This window comes from Bufo bufo, chromosome 4 (assembly GCF_905171765.1).
Source record: "Bufo bufo chromosome 4, aBufBuf1.1, whole genome shotgun sequence".
Lineage (NCBI taxonomy): Eukaryota > Metazoa > Chordata > Amphibia > Anura > Bufonidae > Bufo > Bufo bufo.
Window position 1 is genome coordinate 163,427,573 of NC_053392.1, and position 17,877 is coordinate 163,445,449.

General features: G+C 45.5%; 1 protein-coding gene across 5 annotated transcripts in view; it reads right to left on the reverse strand.

Annotated features, from left to right (window-relative positions):
* Positions 1 to 17,877, reverse strand: part of DOCK10 (dedicator of cytokinesis 10) — a 374,360-nt gene that overhangs the window by 50,354 nt on the left and 306,129 nt on the right. For all 5 annotated transcript variants that reach the window (XM_040428071.1, XM_040428073.1, XM_040428072.1 and 2 more), the window contains exons 35-43: positions 17,330 to 17,448; positions 15,000 to 15,114; positions 14,853 to 14,919; positions 13,799 to 13,846; positions 10,665 to 10,757; positions 2,275 to 2,399; positions 1,824 to 1,936; positions 1,560 to 1,694; positions 442 to 624 (exon numbers count right to left, since the gene is read on the reverse strand). In XM_040428071.1, coding sequence (XP_040284005.1) covers positions 442 to 624; positions 1,560 to 1,694; positions 1,824 to 1,936; positions 2,275 to 2,399; positions 10,665 to 10,757; positions 13,799 to 13,846; positions 14,853 to 14,919; positions 15,000 to 15,114; positions 17,330 to 17,448 — 998 coding nt within the window. The remainder of the gene's footprint in view (positions 1 to 441; positions 625 to 1,559; positions 1,695 to 1,823; positions 1,937 to 2,274; positions 2,400 to 10,664; positions 10,758 to 13,798; positions 13,847 to 14,852; positions 14,920 to 14,999; positions 15,115 to 17,329; positions 17,449 to 17,877) is intronic.

Here is a 17,877-nt window from a genome sequence, read left to right on the forward strand (position 1 = left end):
ACTGGGTTGCAAATGATAGAACCTATCCTATCCTTTTCCATTTTGGAGTGGCTCCCGTGAAAATTGTGGGATGCACACAGACTGCATCCATATTTTGCAGAACCACGATTTGTTGACTTCAAAACAGATACGGTTGTAAGCAGGAGGCCTAAACATGCATGTTCGGATGAGCATGCTTGTGTTTTCAATGGGGATCTCCCCAGAGAATAAAAAAATATTAAGTATGTTGCTTTTTTCCCTGACATCTGCCAAATGTACACATTAGACAGCTATCCCGCTGAAATTGGTGCATTCCGCCAACATTCATCTAATGAATATGCCTTCCTTATGTAATTACATTTCATTGTTAGGTTCAGTATTCAAGTTCAGTTCTGTGGCATTCAATACATTGTACAAAAAAATGCTCTATGGAGCAGCAGGTGAGTCGCGAGGGGACATTACCTGGAGGTGGGACCTTACGATTGACTTTTGTTTATTATACTCAAAATTCTTCCTCATAAAGAAATAGAGAAGAGCTGAGGCCTCATTTTGAGTCGAGCGGGAGCGATGATTGCAGCATTTCAGAACCTCATAGCAGAAAGGACCACAAAGGTCAGCTTGTCCTTGAAAGAACGCAGAAGGAAACTAGAAGGAAAATACTTTGAATTATATTAGTTCCAATAGGGTAGAAATCAAGGAATAACTGGAGATATTACATTGTATTTACAGATACAGCAAAATCTAACAAGATATAGCCTATCAGTATCTTGATGCATTTCTGCTGATTTTGTCTAAGAGTCTTATTTGCTGAATAGAGATATTAAATTGGATGCAGTATTTTCATGATATATGAACCTCAAAATGACTGAGATTAATACCAATCCCTGTCCCCAAATATTGTTCTATCGTTAGGTTTGGCTTCATAAGGTTGAGTGTAGACCTTATCTAATACTACTAACTTGACTACTTACTGCAACAGTTTGGATCGTTATAAATTTTAAAGGGGTTGTCATCAGGATAAATCATCAATATCTGATGGTTGGGCATCTGAAGGCACTGCGGGGTCCACACAGCATACCAACACCGTACATTGAATAGTGGCAGTGCTTGGTATTAAAGCCCAGGCCCATTCACATCAATGAGACTGAGCTGCGCCTAGTCCATGTCACTGATGAACGTGACTGATGAAGGGGCTTAGGAAGAGGTCACGTCACGTCTGAGGCCTCTTCAAACAGCTCATTACTGATCAGATATTGATGACCCGTCCTGAGGATAGGCTATCATTATCAAAATCTCAGACAACCCCTTTAACATAAATCACGTGTACGTTATACACCACATATATCAAGAATTATGCATTAGTACAGTACAATGAAATAACTACCAGAAATAATTTCAGATGATTAGGCTTTCACCATATGTAATGTTTTTTTTCAGTGACCAAGTTAAAATTCATAGACGCTCTCATAATATCTGCATGAAGGCTGATGTCATATCTCACCATACTGATTAAACAGAAAATTGATATGAATGTTATGCAGATGGTATGCATTCTTCTGCCAAGTAATCTGGATCGGTACCTTGTTAATGAACATCCTAAGTGCGGCAAATACATGGCGGAGGGCTGCTACTGACTGGTTGATTTGCAGGAAGAGGAGATGTGTGTCAAACACTTTCTTCATTAACACACTCTGGCTGTCGGAGAGATATAACTTCTGGGAATAGGAGGCAGAGGACAAACCATTTATGCTGTATATATCCAGAACCAAATAATACAATGACATGCAATGGCGCACAACACTGACAGTATGAACATGGAGCAGCTGTCTGCTGAGGATGCCTACCGGGTGGCTTTGGTTAAAGAGGCAAAGCAGGTCCAGTACCGTCAGACAGACCTCTGTGGCAATGTTGGCATCTGAATCAATGTGGTGCACTATGTCAGTTTCATTGGAACTACCTGCAACACAATAAGAACAGTATACTTTGTGAATGCAGTAATGTTGTATGTGATGCAAAATAACAGGGATGCCCAACCTACGCCCCTCCAGCTGTTGCAAAACTACAACTCCCAGCATGCCTGGGCAGCCTACAGCTATTAGGGCATGCTGGGAGTTGTAGTTTTTCAACAGCTGGAGGGCCGTAGGTTAAGCATCCCTGCTATATGACAGAGGGTAAAACATTTAAAGGGATGCAAGGGATAAGGGTAGTGGATATGTTGGAGTAAGGTGCATGCTCCATTACTAGGGTGAATACAGTGGTAGAATCAGTGATGTTACAAGGTTTTCATTCACTTACTAGATATGGAATTTGTCAGTTCTATAATCTGTAGTAGTTTAGGGTTGGAAAGTGCATTTTTGCCTCGGATTATAGGAAGGGTTTGAGATCTTGGGTGTTTATGGCTTTCATGCGCAGACTGCATCCTGCAATAGAGAACACATGTATTGTATTTTATACTAAAACATCATTTTTCTCAGCAATGCGGGCACATATGAACATGGGACCAACACAGATGCCTTCAGCTGCCTTATTGATAAGTCCATGTACATGTCCTGTACACACACAGGGTGGGCCCTCAGAATCATTTCCTCTGGAGGGCCAAAGTTGTATATCTTATTACTTAAAGCACATTTTAAGGGCAACCCCTTTAATAATAATTGCACAGGAAACCTCATGAAAAGTTCTATATAGAACCTTCATAGTTCCCACTAGAGTTCACAATTTCCTCCCCTAGGTTTCCCAGCAATACTCTAGTGTTTTGCTTTTGCTTTTTCCTGTTTTGTATCAAAGACAAGCTTCTGTATACTCTACTTTTAGGTGTGACTAGCATTTTTACTATATTTATTACTTTTGTTACCAGCTTATATTGTATGTTTTCATTCAATAAATAGTTTTGAAACTGATAATAATAATAGCACAATCAGGTCTTGATAAAGGGTAACCTGGGTCACACATGCCACAAAAAACAGTGCCACAAACCTGTCCACAGCCCAGCCTCAGTCATTTCAATCAAGTACAAATACCACATTAAGGCTCCATTCACACGTGCCAAAATGGGTCCGCATCCTTTCCGCAATTTTGCGGAATGGGTGCGGACCCATTCATTCTCTATGGGGACGGAATGGATGCGGACAGCACACAGTGTGCTGTCTGCAGCCGCAATTGCGGAGCGCGGCCCCGATTTTGGGTCCGCAGCTCCGTAAAAAGATAGAGCATGTCCTATTCTTGTCCGCAAGCTGCATTTCTATGGGGGTGCCGGGCTGGTGTGTTGCGCACCCGCAATTTGCGGGTCCGCAACACACCACGGACGTGTGAATGCAGCCTTAGGCCTCCTGCACACGACCGTTTTTTTTCCCTCGTTTACTGGCCGTTTTTTGCGTTCCGTATACGGTCCATTCATTTCAATGGGTCTGCAAAAAAACGGAACACATACGATAATGCATCCGTATGTCTTCCGTTTCCGTTCCATTTTTTGCGGAACCATCTATTGAAAATGTTATGCCCAGCCCAATTTATGTTATGCCCAGCTGTTCCATTCCGCAAAAAACGGAATGCACACACACATCATCCGTATTTTTTGTGGATCCATTTTTTGCGGACCACAAAATACTGAAAAAGCCATACGATCGTGTGCAAGAGGCCTAAATGCTAATAGCATGGAAAATCATGGCAATCTGGCTGGAAACCGCTGCCGTGTCTCCACAACGTATTACTCACATGCTATTTGATGTACAGTATATGAAGAATCCACCCTAATTTCACATTCCAGTCTGCGCATAACATGTACCTTACTCCTGATTCACGTCATAGAAAGATGCAAATATAGACGGCAACCACTGTAATCTGCTACTGTTCTCATCACCATCCAGAGACAATACTGCAGCTGTGTAAATGGGTTTTTGCTTTCCTTGGATACAAAACACAAGTGTCCAAGTGCAGAAGTCTCTCTGTCTCCGCGCCAGGAGCTTAGTTTACAATGTGGGAATGAGATCCTACAAGCAGGTGTTCAGACTGATATGTGGGAATGGCTAGAAACAGTTATGGATTGGATTTCTCATAGACACAAAACATTTTTAACTACTTAGCTGCAGATTCCTCACACTATAATTCAGTATAAATTTTTTAGTATAGGTCATAAAACCTTATCTGTGCTATAAAGAACCCCAGTTAACAAGAATGTGCAATGTACTGTATGAACGTATGAGCAGCTGCAACATAAGAGGACACTATAAAAAACGAGATTTTTGTATAACTTACCAGTAAAATCTCTTTCTCGCTCTTTCCTTGGGGGACACAGAAGACCTTGGGTATAGCTCATCTCCATAGGAGGCGTGACACTAAGTGAAAGCTGTTAAGCCCCTCCTCCACAGCTATACCCTCAGCCTGGAGAGAAAGGCAGCCAGTTGCGTGTCCAAGCAGTGAGAAAAGGCAAAGTCCAACAAGGAACCAACAAGCCAACTACCCAACGGGTAACACAAACTCGGAAACCGTGTAGAGAAAAACAACGAATGGGTGGGTGCTGTGTCCCCCAAGGAAAGAGCGAGAAAGAGATTTTACTGGTAAGTTATACAAAAATCTCGTTTTCTCGCCCAGTTTCCTTGGGGGACACAGAAGACCTTGGGACGTTCAAAAGCAGTCCAAAAGGGGAGGGACCACAGCTCCAAGGCGAAGCACCCGAAGGCATCAAGGAACCGCCGCCTGCAGACCCAGGCGGACCAAGGCAGCATACGCCGAAGCCAGAGTATGCACCCCGTAGAATTCTGTAAAGCGTGCAAGGAAGACCTGTGGCCGCCTTGCTCAAATGCATGGCCGAAGCCCAAAGCCTCCGGCCCAGGAGGCACCGACCGCTCTGGTGAAATGAACGGTGACAGTAAAGGCAGAATCCTGCCCTCGGTGCGGTAACCTCAGCAATAGCCAATCTGATAAAGCGGAGGAAAACCACCCTGGAGTCCGTCAACTCTAAGCGCGGACCTCCAGGAAACCCAAGAGACCGAACGTCGACAAGAGTCGGAGATCTCCAAGTAAAAACTGCAAGGCCCAAACAACGTCCAAATTGGTGAAGTGTTGAAGTGAAAGGCAAACACCACCTTCAGAAGGAAGGAACGGGATGTAGAACAGCCCTGTCCTGGGAAAAGACAGAAGGCTCAGAACAAAAAAGGGGGCCATTCAGGCACCCGTCAGAGACACGACTGATACAGAAACACAACCGTACAGGACAGGAGGGTAGAGAGAACTTCTGTAACGGCTCCAAGGACAAGATTGGAGCGCCGAGAACTCAGTATGTAGTTCCCAGGGCGGTACCGAAGGACAGTACAGAGGAACCAAAGAGCCATTTCGAGTAAGAAGGTCTTGACAGGCCCAGAGGGCCGGGGAACGCTGGAAGAGGAAGAACAGCGCTGACACTGATACCTCAAGTAAAGGAATCCCAGTCCCAGGTCCAGGCCGGACTGGAAAAAAGACAGAACCATGGGGAGAGAAAAGTCAGAGTGGGGAATGCACAGCTTCCCACAGAACCCCAGATAAAAAAAAAAAACATAAATCTTACGACAGATCCTGGACGAAATACAGCCAGGAGCGCGCAGTAGCGAAACCGCTGGAGTCGCCTGGCAAGCGGGCGAAAAACCAAATGTGATCAGGCGCAGACCAGTAACACGGGCAGAAGTTGACAAACTGGTCCCGTCGGCCCCCGAGCAACGTTGTCCCGTATCCACCCGAGTGGGGGAGCAGAAGGACAGACGGAAAGGAACCAAAAGGGTCCGCCCAGCATCCGCCAGATGCCAGGACAAGACAGGCTATAGTCCATGCTGATGTAGCCATGTTCTACAGTCCCGGTGTAGGAGATCAAAGGATAATCTGGACCGAAAGGTAGTCCCCCCAAGTTACCGAGAAGGTAAGTCTACAGCAGGACCATTGTCTTAGAATGGACCACACACTCTGCACTCAGCGGGAGGACAGAACGCGGTAGACTCGATAAATCGGCACAGCTAATACAGCCAGTGTGAACAAGGGAGACAGTACGAGGCCAAAAGGAACACCGGAACCATCCACATGAACAACCATGCTCTCCCCAGAGGGGAGGACAGTGAAGGAACAGCCTCTGAAGTCTGGCGGGGCAGAAGCCACATCAGAGTGATCTGTACCGAGCGGCGGCCAAACAGAGCCGGCAAGATAAGGTAGTCGAGACAAAGGCCGGCATAACACCCTCCAACCGAACGGAGGAGTGGGCAACAGGGAAGCCATAGGACAGCTCAAAAGCAGAACCCTGCTACACTGTGAGATGCCCGGTTCACCGCCTCGCAGAAGGAGAATACCCTGAAGAACCCAAGGCGGAGGTCCTCCGGACCTGGGTAATCGAGCACCCAAGAGAATTTGGGTGACCTTCCCGAGAAAAGCGGCCCGCACCTGGTAGCAGATCAGACTGTAGCGTAGAGGCGCCAAGAGGAAGGACTCATACCACACTACATCCGAAGAGGAGGAAATTGCAGCAGGCAAGGGAACCGCAGTCCTGCCAGAGCCAACGAAGAATTCAAGGGGCGATCCAGACAACCGCACTCTCGACCATGTGACCACTAGCGCAGGGAAGCAATACCGCGGAAGGACGAATGGGCACGCATCTAGGAACCACGAACATTCCCTGGGATGAAGGGCCAACTAAATGAATGAGTACCACCCAGCTCCGTGCAGCAGAGAGCAAGTAGAGCCCGTCCGGGTCAGGTGGACAGAATGAACTCCTTAGAGACGAGTGCAAGGTTTGTGGCAGGCATCGTATCCCAAGAAAACAAAAGTATGCCGCAGGAAGTAGATGAGGCATACGTACGAGCAGCCCGTAAGCAGTGAGAAGGCCAACCCACCTACAGGAGGAGAAGGCATACACGGCCCAAACAACGCACAAGAACGTCCGCTCACTGCAAAAGGTTAATTTAGTGAGAAAGGGGGGGCTCGCCACAGAGTGCCACAGCATGTACGGAATTGCAAAGTGCAACCTGAAAGGGAGTTATGCACAAGCCTAGTATAGCATGCGATGGAACGCAAGCAGTCCGCCCCGAAAAGGGGGGAAATTGTATCTGGCAAACTGCAGTCGGCAAGAGTGCAAAGGCCGGTCCCAAAAGGGAGTGATGCCTAAGGCCGTACCTACTTCAGAGAAGCAGGACATACCCTATAATCCAGCAGGAACGCAGAAGGTCCACCTAGTGAAAGGGGAACATGCACAGGGGTATCCATGCATTAAGTGAATGTGCAATAGTACACCAACACTGAACTTAGCGAGAGTGCAACTACTCTGCCAATGAAGGGGGACATGTACAAGTCCAGCACAGCCATACAAGGACAGCCGTGAATCTCATGAGCGTGCCAAATTCTGCTCATGGGATGAGGGGTGGTCACGCACAAGGCCAGCACTGTATCCAATGGAAGCGCAAGCATTCCACCCATATTAGAGGGCCATTCTCATGGGCAGCAATGTATCCGGTGAGAGTGTAACATGCCGCCCAGAAAAAAGGGGGTAAAGCACATGGCCAGCATCTCATCCAGGGAGAGTGCGAGCACACCGCCATGCATGGGAGTCATACACATGGCCAGCAACGTACTGGCGAAAGACAAACACAGTCAGTAAGAATGTGTGCATGTCGCCTGAGGAAGGAAGGCATGCCCCTGGCTGGCAGCGAATCCAGCAAGAGTGCGTACACCGCCCACGGAAGAGGGGTCATGCATATGGCCGACAGCGGATCCAGCGAAAGTGCAAGCACCCTGCCATGTATGGGGTACATGCACATGGCCAGCAACGTACCTGCGAGGAAACAACCACAGACAGAGGGATGTATGTATGCTGCCTGAGGGAAGGAGGCATACCCAAGGCCGGCAGGAATCTAATGAGACTGTAGCATACCACCTATGAAATGGCCGGCAGCGAAACCAGTGAGAGTGCAGCATAGTAACATAGTACATAAGTGCATCATAGCACATCAGTGAGAGTGCAGCATTCCGCCTATGGAAGGGGGTCGTGCACATAGCCAGTACCGTATCCGGTGAGAGTGCAGTATTCCGCCTAAAAAGGGGGGTCATGCACATGATCGGCAACAGATCCAGTGAGAGTGCTGCGTTCCGCCCAGGAAGGGAGTCACACACACATGGCTGGCTCACGCACATGGCCGGCAGCGAATCCAGTGAGTGCTGCGTTCCGCCCATGGAAGGGGGTCACGCACATGGCCGGCAGCAAATCCAGAGAGAGTGCAGCGTTCCGCTTATGGAAGGGAGTCGTGCACATGGCCAGCACCGTATCCGGTGAAGGTGCAGTATTCCGCCTAAGAAGGGGGTCATGCACATGGCCAGCCGGCAGCCAGGGAGAGTGCAGTATCCCGCCTAGAAGGGGGGGGGGATGCACATGGCAGGCACCATAACTGGAGAGAAGATGAATGCTGCCTACGGAAGGGCCGCATGCACTTGGCCAGCGCCGTATCCTGGAAGATGCAAGAAAACCGCCTAAAAGGGGAAATGCCCTAGCAGCGACGCAGGCTGGGAGCGCAACACCATGCCGCCTGTGGAAAGAGGTCATGCAGACATGCAGTACAACTGATGAGGCTGCAGCGTCCTGCGCAGTCCAATAGAAATCAGTGATCTATTATTATTTATTTTATTATTATAATTATTATTATAATTATTATTATTATTATTTTTTTTTTTTTTTTTTATATATAGATTTAAAACACAGCCTCTCCAAGGCTAAAGGGGAGCCACCATATATGGGCACCTGAGAAAAAAAGGGGGGCCAACTATACAGACCCATTTGAGAGCCGGCCTGTACCCAAAGGGTTAACAGGGATCCGGCCTGGAGGGCGGCGTGCGATCCCCTGGGGGCGGAGGAACCTCCAGGCGGGAAGAATTCGCGCCTGGAGAGGTTCCCGCCCCCTCTACCAGAGACCGGAATATTGCGGCCTAGTAGGCCGCGAAGCCGGGGGCTAAATTTGCGGCGCCCGGCCCGTTATACCGCCGGGACCTGAGGCGGAATGGCGCTTTAAACCGGCCGCGGGAGCCCACCCCGCGGGCCGGTCGGAATTGCGGCCCAGCAGGCCGCGAAGCCTAGGACCAAATTTGCTGAGCCCTGGCGACCGGCACCGATGGTCGGACGGGGCCTGCTGGGGCATAGTCAAGCCCAATGCCGGCCGCGGGAGCCCACCCCGCCGGCCGGAAGAGACAGGGACCCGAAAAGGCGGTTTGCCGGCCGCGGGAGCCCACCCCGCCGGCCGGAAGAGACAGGGACCCGGAATGGCGGTTTGCCGGCCGCGGGGGGCCCACCCCGCCGCCCGGAAGAGACAGGGACCCGCGGTTTGCCGGCCGGCTCGGCCGCACCGGAATATTAGTGCTGTCCGGAGGCGAGGCCTTACTCCACTGCAGCGTCCTGCACTCTCCGGTAAGGCCCAATGTGATCAGGCGAGATGGGGGGGGACCCAAAGACGGGGTGCCCGTGAGGAGAAGGCAGGCGACGGCTGACAGCCACTAGCTGCATGTACTATGAGGGCCAGGAAAAAAAGGGGGGGGGGGGAGGCAGGGAGCAGATTGCCGCTCTGCGGCACCCCAGGAGCCAGCCTAGGTCCAGCAGGGGACTAGAGGCCCAGTATGGGGGGTCAGGCACGCAGGAAACCATTGGGTGGGGGGTGGGGGACGTAGGGCTGGAGAAGCCACTCTCTTACCACAGCCGTCTTCACCCTCGGTCCATTCCAGCAGGGTCGCCCCTTCAGCTACTGGCACCGTAGTGGCAGGACGCTGGAAGAGGGACTTGGCGTGCGGGCGACCCTTGCGCTGGCGGGATGTAGGGGAGCTGGGCTGCCCTGATCCACCTTGCCTTCTGTGGGGGAGGCAGCAGTGCGGATGACCGGCACTGGCGCAGCTCAACCCCGGGAGAACAGAGAGGTCTAGTGCGACTCTGTTATCCCTGATGATCTGGAACAAAAAGAAATAAAAAAGTAAAAATCTAAAATTTAAACAAGGAGAAACCAGCCCTGCAGAGCAGGGAGTGTCTTGCCTCCTTGGACACTAAGCAAAAAACTGGCTGCCTTTCTCTCCAGGCTGAGGGTATAGCTGTGGAGGAGGGGCTTAACAGCTTTCACTTAGTGTCACGCCTCCTATGGAGATGAGCTATACCCAAGGTCTTCTGTGTCCCCCAAGGAAACTGGGCGAGAAAGTAAGATATGTTAGCTGATAAAATATATTGTAGGGGAATTCTTGCAGATTATTATTATTGCTCTATCACTTCTGAGAGGATGATTACATGGAAACCTGCCCAAATCATGGTACTGTATGCAGGCAAGCTACCTAATGGCAACATTTAGATGGAAGACACAAAGGCTTTGTGCTGGGTAGATATTGGAGCACTCATATCTAAGGCTACTTTCACATTAGCGATTTCAATTCCGCTATTGAGATCCTAAGAAAACTGAACTGAACGAAACGGAATGGAGCAAAATGTGGTTGCGCTCCCATCGCGGACTTAATAACACTGCGGATCAGTCATGGCTATAGAAGACATAATACAACCGGACCCGTTCATGACAGATGCATGCGGCTGTATTATGGTAACGGAAGCGTTTTTGCAGATCCATGACGGATCTGCAAAAAACGCTAATGTGAAAGTAGCCTAATTTATATTCTGCCCATAATGATATTTGATGAATATAAATAGAGTGAGTACATACCACTGTGGCAGAAGACCGGCTTGTGAAGATGAGCCTTTCAGTGTCCCATTGTTGAGGGTGGCTTGGGCTAGTTTGAAAGCAGCTGTTATTTTCCTGTTTGGATAAAATTGTATTGAAACATATTAGTTGGTGATTGTGTTTAGGACACACAAAATAAAAAAATTATAGGATGACAATCATGACCATATACTCCTCCCGAGGTATTGTAAGGGTGTTTCTGGCTTAGAAAATCACTTTTAAAACAGCCTAGTAAGCTAGCCATAATCAGATGATTATTGGATGGATTTGCTGATCAGGAAATGTGTATGGGGTCTCCCAAATTTCACCCAAAGGCAGATGTCAGGAGTGAACGGGGTGAGAACGCCTGAGAACAAAGGAATCGTGCATTCGAAATCCAATGTGCCCAATCCTTATCTTCCCCAACATCAGCAGTCAGTGGAGTTGGGGTGCCCTATATTACATAGTGTTGGCTGAAACAGATGAAACTGGCAGCTTTGGTCTACACAGATCTACTGTAATCTGTATAGACAACTTTAGAGAGTACCTCATTTGTTAACCTTCATCGATTTGCAAGGAGTAAAACAGCTTCAAAGAATATGTCCCTCAATCTAGGACCATCACATTCATGTGTTACATAACCTGACCATTCATTTTGGTGGACAGAACATAATATTTATTTTTCACTTTCATTTTCTTTTGTATTTTTTGTTTGTCTAGACAGGTTGTACTTTATTCTAAAGGTGTTCAATGGGGGTTGAGGTCAGGGCTCTGTGTGGGCCAGTCAAGTTCTTCCACTGGGGCACAGTCATAGTGAAACATAAAAGGGCCTCCTCCAAATTGTTCCTACAAAGTTGGACATGTACAATTGTTCAAAATGTCTTGGTATGCTGGAGCATTAAGTATTCTCTTCACTGGAACTAAAGGGCCTAAGCCAACCCATGAAAAACAACCCCCTATCACATTTCTTGATAATATAAGGATTTCATATGCTGCTGGTCCATGGAAACCCATGTAACGAAGCTCCCTGAACCCTATTTTTGTGCTTATGTTTAAGCCAGAGAAGGTTTGGAATCTGCAGAGTAACAGAGTGTTGGAGACTTTTATGCACATTGCACCTCAACTCTGGTCTGCCACTTCATGACTGAGTTTATGCTGTTCCTAAGCCCTTTTAATTGGCATTAATACCACTCACAATTGATCGTGGAGTATCTAGGAAGGATGACATTTCACAAACAGACACAGAAATACCCACATTCACATGTACAGAACAGATTACCAGAAAGTTCTGCAAACGACTGCTGCATGCAGGATCAGTCTGGCCCACTGGGAACAGGTGAATCACCCCATGAGCTCCTGAGCAAGGTGGACCCCCCAGACCCCTACCGCCTGCACAAGTGGCACATGGCACAAAGACTGCATTACATAAGGATAGGCCTTGTACAGCATCCCAACCAGCCTATGTCCATATAAAAACTGGGTAGACTATTTAACAAAGTACCTAGTTTATTATTATAGATGCATTAGGTGGCTTCTAGGTACAGAGGCAGACCAACCATTATCTTCGTTTCCCAGGGACCTGCCTTCTTGAACTTGTTGCAGGGACACTCCTATCATCTTGTGGCATCTTGCTGCTCTTTTGTGTACAGGTAATACATGTAGCTTTACAGTGGGCCCCCAGAATGAATTTTACTGGTGAGCCCCAGGCACTCCAATCCAACACAGGCTGCATTTGTGTATTTACCTATTGTCCACTTTTATCCACATAGGTAATTAGAATTTTGAATGCTATGTGTAATAATCAAGTGGCCAAAAGCCAGTTATATCTTTCCCCACGGTAAAGATATACCGTGGATTCTACTGTATGTTTACTGAATAGTTAAAGGGAGTCTGGCACAGCAAATTCACAACATAAACTGTTCCTGGAGCTGTGCACCTGCGTGAGACTTCAATCAGTGGCTTGATGACGTCAAGACCATAGGGAGGCAAAGAAAACACGCCGACGAGAGGAGCGGGGCTCGATTCAGATGGCACTGCCTGGGCACCATTAACGATAGGGAACCCTTGGACTGTTTTTAGCAAATTTGCATATGAATCAAAGGACATTATCAGGGACTCAGAATATCTACAAAGGGACATACAGGCATTTTTTGGAATGCTGTTCATGTGAACTACAGGGTACAAGGAACAGTTTAATTAGTGAATTTGCAGTGACAGACTCCTATTAAAAACTTTTTATGGTTTTATGCTAATAAAGCTTAAATAGATATTCCTATCTCAACATTCATGGCATATCCACAGGAAAGGTGGGATCTGCAGCCCTCTCAAGTATGGCTGCTCCTGTGAATGGAGAGGTGGCTTCACATGGGGCTCTTACCATTCACTTCTATTTTTGGAACTCCCATGTTATACGGCTTTGTAATCTACTTCAGTTCTTCATCTTTTTCAAGATTTTAGTTTGCTGCTAGTGAATGGGACCGCTCATTCTAGTTTACATTTATGTATCATTCTGGTGTCCAATCTATTTTGTTCAGTATATTACAGAGTGGCGGAACTGTTCCTCATGTATCCCAAGGATTGTATACCAAGGTTCATCTGCATATCATGATTTCCTACCTGGAAATGGATAGACATACACCTGTTTTCCTCTGTCCTTTCCCCCTCCTGTTTCCACCGGCATGGCCCATATTCACTTAGTAGGAATGACATGTTATCCTTGATGTACATATCATGTGGATATTTGTCTGCTGTCTTGAGGGATAGTCCCAGGTTTCTCGTGCAGATCCCTACTCTGCTATGGACTTGTTTAGTTGTTATTTTATATTATACCTTTACCTCTATGTGTTAAGACTTAAAATTCTTACAATGAACAATTTAAACAAACAAGAACTTTTCATATATAGTGTGATTAAACTTTATTTGCCTAAAAAGCAAAAATCCCATTTGACTAGGAAATGCATTAAACGTGCGCATCATTAGATAATCACACAGTTTATGTACTTTATAAATTATTTTAGCTGAGAGATGCTTTCTGGCTATGATTCACTTGCACACATACAGTAGCAGATATAATAACAGCATCTTGTCATTTCGAGGTGATGTAATAAGGGGAAGTGATGTAATGACATGATACCCACCTTATGATATTTCTTTTTCCCAGGTATCGAAAATTCTGCAGACATACTCTAAACAGGGGGAGAAACAGATAATAGTTCAGGAAAACGGGGCATTACCGATAAACAGTCACTATTAGTAAGTGTGATAACATGTCTTCTGTCAATTGATGCTGAAAATTGCAAAACCAGAATACTCCTTTAACTTTTCAAATGGTTCCAATAAAAATTACTAAATACAAAGTAAAGACATCCAATGCACATGTTAAAAAAAGATGTAGTAAGATAAAGATACAGTAGACCTGAAATTGACATCGACCTATTTCTTTTGGGCACCAGGATAACAGCTCAAACAACAGAATTCTTATGGAAAACGTTATGGGATATCTAAAGCTGCCCAATACTGTAACAATGTTTCAAGATTGTGATTAATTGTTAATAAAATTGTTAATCACTATGTAATAATTAAATGTGCTGATTTGGTAGTCCACTGTTAGTTATAATGACCACGCCTAAAGGATAACCGTCAACTAATTTGGGAAACCCTACAAGCTTTTATGGAGCTGCCTTAGCTTCACTGTATCATACATTCAAAAAGAGGTTTGAGGCAAGGTGATAATAACTTCTCTCTCATTCCTATGGGTTTCTGGTTTTATAGCTTTGTAGTGAAGTTAGAATACCTAGAAATCCAATGGGCACCATTATAAGTTCAGGATATATTGGGATCATAGCCATCAGGGCTCACTTGAAGCAATCAAGCTATTGTGAAGAGAGTTTATGCTGTAGAAAGCTTGACCTCCAATCTTGTATCTTGCTGTTAACAGTAATTTTCATGTACAATTAGTAGGTAGCCAAACTTTACTGTACACTCATTACTAACCTGCTATACGGCATAGACCATATGGGCAGCAGAAGATAGATATGAAGTCCTTCACTGTAGTAACATCTGCTGTCATTATTATGGACGGTAAAATTTCTAGTGTAATAACCTTGCATCCTCATACATGGGCTTTACAATGTGTGTTCTGTCTACATTCACTCTAATTTATTACCATGTAATAGGAGAATACAAACTTACTCCAGGATGCTGAAGAAGTCATAGATCTCAGTGTTTGGTGCCCTCTGCCAGTATGAGACCAGTGTATCTGGGAAGAGACATGAATTAGTTACAGCTCAGCCACGTATGTTCTTGTATCAGTCAATGAAAGCATGTTTTATTGATTACCCTCGGATATCATTTTCATAATATGCAGGAAACAGATCAGCAAGCATTTCGTTTCGCTGTGATCAAGTTTGTCAAATCGAAGGGATGACCCAATTAGAGAGAGTGGCCTCATAATCTGCAAAATGACAAAACGGGTATTACAGACAAGATCTCAACCACAATCTGCATGACCATGAGCAGTGTGACAGGGGAACAACCCCATGATGACCCTACAATCACCATACTCTGAGATGTCGCTTACTTGATTAAAAAACGATAATTACTAGATCACTCGGCAAAAAAAGAGAAATTGTATGGCATATATTATTAAAAATATTCATAAAGGGATAGATGAACACTGAAAACAAACGATCATACCTAGTTTTGTAGCTACTTTGCCTTCAAAGTGCTGTCCAGTTTAGAAAACCCATTTTCATATATTTTATTAAGGAATTCTGAGTTAATAAAGGAGGGTTTGCTGTTCTGGATCATCCTCTCTTGGCCAGAGCAGTTAGTGGTTATAAAGAGCATATCCTGTATTACACAGACAAGCCATTGATCTGAATGAGCACTGTTTAAAGGGGTTATTCGGGAAATAATATTGATGACCTATCCACATTGGCGGGGGTCTGTGTTCCGACAACCCTACCGTTCAGCTGCTTCATGAAGGTGCGGCACTTACCAAGCACAATGCTGTACATTTTATAGCGGCGGTGCTTGGTAATGACTTGAATGGGGCTGAGCTGCAACTACGCCATGTGACCAATGTACGGTGACATCACATGGCCTAGGAAGAGACCGCAGCGCCCACTGAGCACCTGGTCTCTTCTAATAGCTGATTGGTGGGGGTCTTGGATGTCGGACCCTTGCTGATCTAATACCGATGACCTATCCTGAGGATAGGTCATCAATTTTAATTCCCAGATAACCCCTTTAATCCTTCCTTTCCACTTTGGCGGGTCTGTAAGGGAAATTACTATCTATTGCAAGGTTTTCCCCCAGATTACAACTGATCGCTGGGTGTCCCAACAGGGGTACAAGTTTTGATCAGATTATTGATAAGACACCTTTGTAACAAGTAGGACAACCTCTTAATACAGCTAATATCCTGTGCACAATGTTTAGTGGATTGCCAATTTTGTTAGGGCACATGCACACGACTGTGTGGCATAGTGGCGTTATGGATTAATTTCACAGGATTCTGTAATCATCACCTCAGTACAATGCAATATCTCCCAGATTCAAGCCATACTTTAAAGAGCCAGCCTGGACAGTATAATAGAAAACAAAAACAAAAAAAAAATTGCATAAAAAAACTAAAGTGACACCTCACCAATATCCCCGCTGCTTCCTGGTTCCCCGCTGGTCTCTAGTTCCTGGTCGACCTTGACATTTCAAGAGAGACCAATAAGTAGATACCAGTGGGGAAATGGGAAGCATTGCAATAGGAGCAGCGGGGGATCGGTGTAGTGAGTATTACTTCTTTATTTTTTATGCCATTCTGACCCTTTCAAAAAATTACTGGCAGGACAACCCCTTTTTGATAAGTCTGGACAAACCCTTTAACGATGCATGGGTGAATCAATCAATGAGTACAAAATTTATAATCAGAATTCCTGAAAATAAACTAATAAAACCTTGATGCCAGATAGCCATAGATACTGTATATTATAAAATACATCAGACTACATACAAAAATAAAAACAAACGAAAGAAAATATAACATAGAAGAGACATATACCAGAATGAGAGGTCAATGTAAAGATGGCCTTGTGATTCCCAACTGTGCTAACATTTTATACATCTGCCATAAGCTATAACTATCAAATTGGGAGGGGTCTGACTCTTGGCACCCACACAGATCAGCTGTTTGAAAGGGCCATGGTGCTCAGGCAAGCCATGTGCCATCTGCAATCTCCTGCACAGCCGCTATTACGTGGACGGCGTGCAAATGATGAAGAGGCCACAGCGCTGGCTCCTTCAAACAGCTGACTGGCAGGGGTGCCAAAAGTCGGACCCCACCAATCTAATATTGATGACCTATTCTTATTAGGGTCAGAAAAAACTGTCAGACCTAAATGCTTTGGTAACCTGTAATCTTGTGCTTATAGCTAGTTTTAGAGCAGGCCTTGACACAACAGAGTGTCTGACTAGTAAGCAGGAAAGATGGTGTTCTGAACACAGATCGTTTGTGCTACAAGTTTAATTTATGGCAATGCATATCTAATATGTCTCATGCAGATAATGTATATCTTTTATATCTTATGGAGAATGGATGTGGTAAATCAAGAACTGCTAAAAAGCCAGCCAGAACTGTAATAAAAGTAGTATGTGTGCTCCTGATCCCATACCTTTTCGCAGTTTTCATTCTTCTCACTTTTTTCATTGGCACTTGGGATAGATTCAAGACTGGCCAGTGATGCCCGGGAGTCGGCATTATTTCCTGCAGTGATGGCAATGGATGAGAAAGCTGCAGGAGTAAAGTGATGAGATGAGAAGACGGCACAAACACATATGATGAGAAGATCAGATGAGCACACATATCTACACATACTTTGATGACAAAGTGACACGATGCTACTGAAAGTGACATGATGGAGGTTATTTTCAGCAATTACTATATCTATATACACATAGAGCATCGATCCCAAGGATCTAAATACATGTCTAAATATATGATGTACGTTCCTATATATCCAGTAAAGTAGGAGCCTTCATCATTAAAAGTAATGTGACAATTTGGAGGCACTTGAGGATATTCACATGCGTTTCATTTACAGAAACAGAGATAATACACTCATTGACAAAAAATAATAATAAAAAATAACGCACCAAGAAAGAGTTGTTGGAACGGAATGAAACTTTATATGTGTGATTGTAATGATGATCTACATATGTA